Genomic DNA, 10,122 nt, shown 5'->3' on the forward strand with positions numbered 1-10,122 from the left:
TTTTCTTTTTTCAGCAAGAGTTTAGGATTTCTGGAGCACAAGGTAACTGAGGAGAGCCACTATGTTACAGAAGACAGGATAAGACACAAAGGAAAAAAGGAAATTTATATTAAACTATAGAAAGTTTGTTCTATTAAACTATAGAAAGTTTGTTGCTCATTCTCAAGTGTTGTCTGTATCTTGGAATCTGCTATTCACATTTTCATTAATAAAGTGAAAATAAGGATGCATCTGTTCGCGTGAAATGATAAATACATATCGTGGTTTAATAGCAGCAATTTCTCAGAGCAAATTTCCCAAAGATTCTGAAACAATTTATCAAGAAAAAAGCTTCTGGCCCACAGTCCTCCTTCATAACTCCTGCCTCCCTAACTGCTGCAGCTTCCACTGACAGCTCTTCGGCCAACTTCATGCTCCACGAGGCAGACTCTAAAGGTACTGATTTCTTTCTGCTTGTTAAGACAACTGGAACTCCTTGCCAAGGGTTGTCTCCCCAGCCAAACAGCATTAATCTAGAGGGATGTATGTAAAAACAAAAAGCAGGAACAGTGCTAGCAGAAATACTTCACTTTTAGTAAAATGATCCTGGTAAAAAGCAGAAGGCAGGAATCTCCCAGGGAGTAATCAGGTACATACAGTTCCAGAACCGTATTCTTAAATTCTTAAGAATTTATTAAAGTTCTTTAAAAAAAAAAAAAAATTAAATTTTTAAACATTTAAAATCTTAAAAACTCTGAATAAACACAAACATTACAGAACACGTTCCAATTCATTTACCATTTGGCTAGTTAATGCAGATAGCTGAATTACATTTTCTGATAGAAGCCTGTAGCGAACCTGAAGAAGCTGCTACCCTTGGCAGGCAGCATGCAGGAAGAACATGCTCACAGCACACAACTGGTAAGACCTTGACTCAAGGGAAGCTGCCAAACACAGAACAAAACAAACAGGGCCACATCTGCAGACCAGTGAGGGGAACCTTCCCCTGCCCAGATTACCATTAATTCAAGGTCCAAGGGTCCAAGGTTCAATGCCATCAGTTTTGCAGGGTACAGGAGAGAAGACAGTGCCAGTCCTAGTCTGAAATTAATCTCCTACCACAGAAAGCAAGCCAAAGTTGTACACACATGTGGAGGTAAATCACAGTTAAGTGCATGCACAGAAACGGCTCTGAACATTGCGACACCTTCCATATATACAGGAGGTGTATTTTCCCCTTGGCTTTGCATACAAGTTACAAGCTTTCCAGGCAGAAGAGTTTTTCTATTCCTCATCTATGAGCATTATCATATTTGTCAAAAATAAAAAAAATAAAATAAAAAAATATGAGGGCAATTGACAAACTGAGGACACCAGAGAGAAAAGGTAGAACACAAAAAAAGTAGTATTAAAAAAAAGCTTTAACAGGTATATTTTCTGCCTACACCCTGAGCAGGGGTCAATTTCCTCAGAGCCAGTTCAGTTTCACTGTTTGCCTCTAAGCCACACCACCCAATTTGATACAAGCAGCACAAAGAAAACACAAAATCTGAAATAGGACTCTCTGGGAAATCAGCCTCACGTTTCTCTCTGACACAGCTCCTTTCAGATGCAGCTTTTAACTCCATCCTTTGACGAGCACTACATTCACAAGCAGAAATCCAAGAGCTATGAGTACACGCTTAAAACCCGTAAAAATCCTAAAAATCAGAAGTAGCACGTAACTACACGTTTTTGATATTTACCTACAGGCAGTCCTAATACATGATCTGGTGAAGGCAGCCCGAACCGGAATTTCTTGGTATCATGACTGACTTCCTATGAAAAAAAATATCATTAAAAAAGGAAAATCAGGACGAGGTCAGCATCAGCCCTGCTGTGAACCCCAAACCCCACTCCCCACGCCGTGCCTCGGTCCCCCTGCCCATGGTCAGCGTGCAAGCCGAGTGCCAAGCAGGGCAGTGCAAAGGGCATTGGAAATGGGCTTCAAACAGCTGAGAAGTGTCAGAACCGGAGGCTTTTCCCCCCTTTTAATTCCGCAAGGAGCCAGTTTGGCCTGACTGCGCAATCCTCACGGCATCCTTACCTAAACAGGAGCACGGCTCCGGCAGGCTGGGGCAGGCAGCAGCGTGCTGGGGGAGGATTTCCCTACACCAAGCCCTGCTGGAGCAGCCCCAACGCCACAGACGTTTTCAGGGGCAAACCCTCAGCTCTGCTCTGCCCTGGGCCCCCCAGCAGATCAGATCCCCCGGCCCCCCAGCCCCATGCTCACCTCCTTGCCCAGCAGCGGCAGCGGGTACTTGGCCTGCGGGTCCCGCAGGGTGAGGGGGCGGCTCGGCCCCCGGCTCGCCCCCCGCAGCAGCAGCAGCAGCAGGGCTGAGGCAGCCACCACGGCCACGGCCACGGCCACCGGAGCCTCCTGCGGGGACAAGGAGAGGAGCTCAGGGAGCGACCCCACACGCGGCCCCCCCCGTCCCCTCAGCACGACGCCCGCCGGCCCCTTACCGCCAGCGCCTCCATGGCAGCAGCTCCCGGCCGCTCTGGGGCTGCTGGCACGGCTCGGCTCGGCCCTGCCCTGCCCACAGCCCGGCCCCCAGTGCCAGCCCCTGGGCCGGCCTCCCCCGAGGAGCATCCTCCCCTCAGGGTGCAATAGGCACGGCCCTAACAAGAGCCCATTGAGGCCGCGCCAAGGTTGCAGGCAAGGAGAGTGTCGCAACGCCAGTGCACCCAGAAGAGGCGGTGCTGATCGGCTTCGTGGCTGCGGCTGTACTTTGTCACACTCACAGAGCCTGGTCGGGGTTGCAAAATGCCAATAAAGCAACAATTAGAGCAGGGCAAGGAGCAAGCAACAAGAGCAGGGCAAGAAATCAGGGAAAGGGGGCAAGAAAGATAAACAGCAGCTAGCAAGTGTTGCTGGGGGAACAGGAATTACTTCTTACTTTCTTCGTATCCACTAGGTCAAAACCAGTCTGGCTTAAGGTACATTGGTGTCTTTGGGCAGTTTGTTTGTTAAGCTTTAAGAAGGAATGAAGTCCTGAATTGGTGTCTTATGCTGCTTGGGTACACTTAAGAAAATTAGACAGTGAGATTATGTGCTTAGAATATGGGTGTGTCTGGAGGAGGGGATGTCTTCTAGCTCTACAGGGTTTTTGTTTGTTTGTTTTGTGGTAATCTGCTTGCTGAATGGAGTGGAAATGATTGTGATAGTCTCCAAAGAAGCCAAAACAAAAAGGGTTGTTGGCAGTTACGTTAATTTCTATGTATTTCAGGTGGTGCAGCAGCTACTACTTTCCTTTAATGGAATTTGGATAGGCAACCTCTGAAAAATAGGAATGGGGCTTATAACTATACTGGCTAAGGCTGTAGCATACTTTGAGTGTCTTGGCAATAGAGAAAAGTCAGTAATACATCACTTAATGGTGGCTGGAAAGGATTTGTGTTCCTAGAACGTGGGATTTGGACTATTAAGTCCAAATCCTGCCTCCATGCAGGTCTACCCAAAAATTCAGACTGTATGACTAAGAGCACAGTCCAAATGCTTCTTAAATTCCAACAGCCTTGGTGCTGTGACTTGGGCTTTTGCTAGGCCTAAGCATGTGCCAGTTGCTCTGCTGTAGGTACCACCACCCCTCTGAAACAAAACTTAGGTAAGAGTGAAAATGTTGCCATTCTCACCCAAAGCAACAGACTGAACAGTTGTGTTGGCAAATAACCACAGAGCTACACCACTCTTCTGCATGAGAAGAGTACTTAATACTGCAGCACACCGTGTGTGGCAGACTCATTATTTTTTTCCTTCTGGCCCATGGTGTAAAGTTTGAGAGCACTTTTTGGAAGGGCCTGCTGAATGCGACATGGCGTGACGTGGGTGCCCTTCCAGGGAAAGGAACTGCTTTCATGATTGAACTAACGAGTTGCTCTGCTGATTCCTGAGTTTACTCAGACTTAAGAGTAAATGTGGTTACATTAAACAAAGCTTTTTCCTTCCCACACGTGCTCTGGTCCCTTTTGCTGCTTCTGAGAGAAAATAGCAAGCTTATGTGTATGAATAACAAGTACAACCTATTTTTATGTTTTTTGACTTGTAGCAGGAGAAACATTACGCACAGGTGCAGCATGTTAACGGGATCAGAGGAGGAGGTTACAAGGGTGTTTGCAGTACGTTCCTTGAATGTAAATCTCAGTGTTAGGTTGGCAAAAGGGTACAACTGTCAAGACTTTAGTGTTGCCAGTGACAGGTCAAGATCATTTTGACAAAACGTGGCAATGTTTGATCTGAAGTTTTGACAAAACAGAGGAAAGAGATAAAAGGGTTTGAATTAAGTTCTTTGCTGCTCCAAAGGCTTTTTCTATTTAACCACCATAAACTGTGCAACCTCTGTGTCTCGTGACATGGTTCAGCAGCCCATTGGGATTCAGTGTTTTCCTGCCAGCCAGGAGTGACAGCCTGACCAGTTGTACTGGTCAGCTCTCTGCCTGTCTGTTTTTTGAGAGCACAATCACACATTTAAAGTAGTTTCTGTGTCTGGCCACAAATGGAGAGCACCACATAAAAACACAGCCTTGCCCAAACGGGGGCCTTCTGGAAATTCATTCTGGACTGTACCTTCTTATTTGTACCTTTGTCTGTATTAATAGGGCAGGAGAAAGTAGGTGGGGTGAAAAAGCTCAATAAAGGCAAGAAATACCAAATCTATCTAATGCCTTTTGTCCTCTGGAGCAATTCTCCCATTGAGTTGAAAGCAAAGATGGTTAAACACAATTTGTTCTTGACTAAAAAGCAGATTTAAAAAACAGCAAATGCTTTCCCAGGGAACTTGCCAGATATTAAAAACTAGTTTGACTCATCTAAAACAAACTTTTTTTCCCCATCTTTTCACTCTGAAAATTAGTGCTCTTTTTGCTAGCTCTCTTCCATTTAATTCCTAAAGGTAATGGGAATAGGAGAGAGAATTAGTGCTTGTTAGTTCACTAAATATACTACTTGAATTTCACCAAGCTCTGCTTGCACGAACACATCTTTGTTAAACCTTCTTTAGCCTGTTCTGGTCTACACTGGCATCCTCTTGTCAATGCTCACAGCTACGTGCCTGCTCACAGTTTACCACCCTGATCTTTTATCTGTTATTTTGGTTGCTATTTAGCTAATGCTTTCATCCTTGAATATTCTTATCATGTTGTATTTCTCTGAAGCAAAATTTTGCGCCAAGTGTTACCGAAAGCAAGACTCACTAATCAGACAGATGAAGCTCATTAGTGGTACATTTTCACAGAGCCTTTCTTTGATGCAAACTAATTAACTTTGACCCATTGCAAAATTGTCCTAACTCTAATGGGAGCTAAAATCTAACAAGATAAAAGAAACTGAGATGGAAAAAACAGCCGTCATGAGAACACAGCACAATGAAGAGCTCGTGCTGATCTTGGAAATGATGATCTGTTTTACAGCTCTGAGGCTGAACGTCTTACAATTGCCAGTGTTTGAAGTCCCTACAGTGAATTGATGGTTTTACATTGATGGTTTTCATCCTTAATGCAGACGGTAACTGTGATTTAACTTCCTTTGTTCATGCTGACCAGTGGTCAGCAATAGTGTTCAGACAGAAGCTGCCCTCCATGGCTTGTTCTGCTGTGTGAACAGGGGCATTGAGAGAGGTCTAAAGTGCTGAGGACAAACCTTCAAGCTCATTTTGCTTTGAAACATGAATGGACCATTAAAACAAACAAACAAACAAAAAAAACATGGCAAGGAAAGAAAAATCTGGCCACACTCAGTTTCAGAAAGGTTGTCTGTTTTCAGCAAGGAGCTGAAGAGAACACACACACCTGCTGGAACAACCTCCTCTGATTGCTTGGACCTTAGAGTCCGTTCTTGGCTTTTGTTGGCCTTCCTGTGCTTAAGATGTGTGAAAAATATTGATTAGTCTTCCTGCTTCTTACTTTCAACAAATTTAATGTCAGGTAAACATCCGAGATGAAAATGAACACAGTAGATGATACTGGAGCACGCTCATGGTAAGGCTGTGCCATCAGGAGTGCCTGAAGAGCTCTCCTTCTATTTTCGGAGTGGATCAAAGCCCGCTGAATCGCCTCCTGAGCTGTGCTTACTTACATCATTAGCAAGTACAAAGCTTTCTCCTTTGATAACTTTTTCCACCTCACTTTGAATGCAAACTATGCCGCTGTTATACTAATTGGGCCAATCGGCTGAGGTTAACAAACGTTCAGGTGCTTCTCTTATCAGCAGCCTTATTTACGCATTTGACATTTTTGCTTTATGTTTGCCCGTGATGTGAAAGAATTGGACAGCTCTGGAGGTTTTTAAGTGATAAGGTAGTAGAAACAGTGCTAACGGGGTGGTTCTTCAGTGACCAGAGTGGCTTTTCGACTACCCTTGTTAAGAGACGAAGAAGTATCAGGACCTGGCCAGAAGTAATCCCTGGCTTTGGTTCCCACCTGACTCTGAAAGCTGCAAGTAGCTCAGCCTCCCCTTCCCTGGGGAGTTCACCTGCACACATGGCTAACTCTTTGTGTTGTGCTCCACACTTAGCTTCTGGTAGCTTTGCTTTGCTGTGTTGCCCTTCTCTGTGAGGAGGGCCAAAGCTCCTCTTCTTAAATGGTAGATGCTGCATCCAGCTTTTGGAGAAGGCAGAAGTGTCCTGTTTGCGAAAACCCAAAGCAGCAGCTCTGCTTGGAACAGAGTGACAGTTGTCTGAAACCGTGCCACCTTGAAACCATGAAGACCCAGCTTTTGGGTGAAACCTTTTAAATAGCTCTCCTACCAAACAAGCTGTGCTTTCAGAGGAGCTGGAAACCAGCCCTGTGTGGAGGGGGGCAGAGCAGGCTCCAGTCTGCTGGAGGCAAGCTGTGGTCGAGTCCCTTCATGCTCTGTGGTTCTGCCCTTTCAGATGGCAGGCACTGGCTGTGGTGAGCAACCAGTGAAATGTCTGTTGTAGACCTGAGCCATGTAGTGAGTAAATACTGTGTTTTCTTTGTGAAAAGGAAAACTGAAGCATCTGGACCCCAAAATGGATCCCATTCACAAACTGGAAAGACCAAAGCTTTCAGGTCCCAGCGAGGTCGATGTGAAGAATCCTATCAGTTGATTTGGGTGGGAAAGAGAGCAAGCCCCTTAGCCTGAAAGCTCTCCAGGGTGTAGACCAGGTACCACTGTGTATTTTGCGGTGTAGTGAAGTCTTAAACCTGACCAAGTGTCACAGCCATATGAATGTTAAACAATAATAGTAAGGAAATGATTCATCCTTACAAACCTTTTTATCAAGGCGTGTCCTTTTGTCCTCTTCTCCTTTTAGTGGTGATCTAGTTCCCAAGATTGAATTCACAGAGGAGGAGATCAAGACCTGGGGGACTGTATACCGAGAGCTTAACAAGTTTTACCCAGCTCATGCCTGCAGAGAGTACCTTAAAAACTTGCCCTTGCTCACCAAATACTGTGGGTACAGGGAGGACAATATTCCCCAGCTGGAAGATGTGTCCCTCTTCCTGAAAGGTAATGTTTTTGAATCTTGCATCATGAAGCCAAGCTACTCAAAGGCTGTTCAAGAATGCCAGCAAGAAAACTTATTTTTAAAAGTGCTGAAGACTTGGCCTTCATGCTGAATGTAATGATGTTTTGGCATGCTCAAGTGCCACCTTCAGAAGTATGGGACTTTCAAAAGCACAGCAGGTTACTGGAGAACTCCTAGTGGTGTCATTGTAGGCAAAGTTGGTTTAACATTTGATTGCCTTACAAATGTGCAGCTTAGATCTTAAATTTAGACATCTTCATCTAAAAATCTGAGTTTACTTACTTTTGTAGAGCTAGTATGACCTGCTTGGTTGCTTTCAGCTGAACTTGATTTGATAGTTCTGTCTTTTGATTTGATACTTCTCTGTCTTTTGGCTATTAATGTTTCACATGAGATATTGTATTTGTTCAATTGTGTTGCTTTTTCACTCTACAATGAAGAAAGATGATGAGGGGTTTTTTTGTTTGTTTTTGTTTTTGTTTTTGTTTTTTCTGTTTTCCAGTGATACCTGCCATGAGCTCCTAGGCCACATCTCTCTTTTGGCTGACTATATTATCAGACTTGCTTTTTAGAAATGTGCAGTCCTGTGGTTCTTCACCCTTCCATTCAGGTTCCTGCCTCTTTCAATATGTGAGAGCGATAACCAAGCAACGACTGTATGACATCTGAAACTGTTTGACACCACCTGCAAATAGAAATGCCCCCATCTAGCTCACCACAGCATCTTTGCAGATGGCTGAATTATTTTACTCCCTTCTCTGTTTCAGTGCTACTTCTTCCCTGTAGAGTTTGGGTTGTGCAAGCAAGAGGGACAGCTAAGAGTTTATGGGGCTAGCTTGCTTTCTTCAATTAGTGGGCTCAAGGTAAGAACATCCACTGCTTATTTCCCTCCTTTCTTTGCTCATAACTGATTATTATTGTCACTGTTCTGCCATTTTTATGAGGTATAATTCTAAAAATACTTTTGGAAAAAACAAACAAACCAAAAAAAAAAAAAAAAAAACAAAAAAAACAAAACGCAACCAATTCCTCAGTACCTACTGTAGGGATGATTTTTTAGGTGAATTCAGTGTGGCACTAATTACAGGGCAGTGTCCTTTTGGGTGCATGCTGAGCAGCTCCTGTGTTCTCAGAAAGCATCGTATGACTGGTATTTCTTAACCTTAGGTTCCAAGTAACCTATTTTGAGATTAAGACTCTGCTGGCTTAACCAGATTCTGAAAATATTGCTCTTGTTTGTAAAGCAGTCTTGTGTTTGAAGAACCCCATTTTTGACCCTTATTGGTGAAATATGACCCTTCAGAGTTGTTCAGTTCATTAAGTTTAAACCACTGTTCATCTGCAGACATGTTTTAAGAAGCAATGCACTAAGTATGGCCTCACATCATCTTTTTTTTTTATTCGCTTTTTGCTTCTTGTCATCTTCATTGTGGTTTCTTTTAGTGGTGATGTTCCTCTGACACGATAACACATTATGTTACCCAGCACTTGCTCTCTGGCAGTGACAAAGTCAAGCCTTTTCATCCAAAGGTCACCTGCAAGCAAGAATGTCTCATTACAACTTTCCAGGAGGTTTACTTTGTTTCTGAAAGTTTTGAAGAAGCAAAAGAAAAGATGAAGTCCAATTTTTCTTCCCTGTTTTGTAGAAGCAGGTTTGACTTTGTGCATCTCTTAGCAGCAGGATCAAATCTTTTCATTCTTAGTACAGTTTTAATACTTACCTTTCCTGGGGCTGGAAAGCTGAATTTAATATTTGCTTGGTCTCCCATGTACTCGATGGAGGAGATGATGAACTATGTAGTAATTATAATTATCATGAAAGTGGTTTAGAAAAGTGGTTATTGATACGGATTGCACACAGAGGATGCATTTGTCTTTTGTTTAAACTCCCTCTCTTTTTTTGCTTAAACAGAGAGTTTGCAAAAACTATCAAGCACCCATTTGGCATGAAGTACAACCCATATACTCAAAGTGTGCAGATCCTGAAAGACACCAAGAGCATTGCCAGCATGGTGAACGAGCTACGGTGTGAGCTGGATGTTGTCATCGGTGCCCTCAGCAAGATGGGCAAACAACTGGAAGTTAAACATTCCCATCATCAGTGTGGTGTGCTCAGCAACTCTATTCTTTTCCCCACTGATTTCTTTCTAGGCATGTAACCTGCTGTATGCAGAACCTGCCTTTACAAGTGGGAGAGTGAATGGCCCATATGGATAATCACTTTATTTGTTTCTCTGTTTAAAGTCGCTTACAGAATGCATTTTCTCCACCTCTATCCTCCCTGGATAAAAGAGTCCTAGAGTTCCTTTTCAGAAACTAGCAGAGGACTAGAGAAATCGCCAGACTGGACCACAGCTGTGGTCTGTGGATCAGGGCTGGGAGCAGATGCTTCAGAGGGTGGCTTATGAGGCAGTCACAGAATAATTTGGTACAGGGAAATGTCTGTCTGACTCTAGTAGTCTATGCTGCTAATTTTACAGTACTGTAGACGTTATAGCACAGAAGCTATAGTAATCAGTGCTTCTATGCCTGTGCTATTAAGTTGAAAACTTGACTGATTAGGATCCAGGCATCAGGACACAAATAGCTGGGAAGCTCATTAAGATAAAATGGA

At 43.8% G+C, this 10,122-nt stretch overlaps 1 protein-coding gene across 2 annotated transcripts in view; it reads right to left on the minus strand.

The window, feature by feature from the left end:
• The window catches only part of LOC116489330 (NADH-cytochrome b5 reductase 2), a 30,712-nt gene extending 28,187 nt beyond the window's left edge, over positions 1 to 2,525 (minus strand). For both annotated transcript variants that reach the window (XM_032187572.1, XM_032187571.1), the window contains exons 1-3: positions 2,485 to 2,525; positions 2,252 to 2,398; positions 1,725 to 1,797 (exon numbers count right to left, since the gene is read on the minus strand). In XM_032187572.1, the coding sequence (XP_032043463.1) occupies positions 1,725 to 1,797; positions 2,252 to 2,398; positions 2,485 to 2,499 (235 nt within the window). In that variant the 5' untranslated portion in view covers positions 2,500 to 2,525. The remainder of the gene's footprint in view (positions 1 to 1,724; positions 1,798 to 2,251; positions 2,399 to 2,484) is intronic.
• Positions 2,526 to 10,122: the final 7,597 nt, after the last annotated feature.

Source organism: Aythya fuligula, chromosome 5, assembly GCF_009819795.1.
Source record: "Aythya fuligula isolate bAytFul2 chromosome 5, bAytFul2.pri, whole genome shotgun sequence".
Classification (NCBI taxonomy): domain Eukaryota; kingdom Metazoa; phylum Chordata; class Aves; order Anseriformes; family Anatidae; genus Aythya; species Aythya fuligula.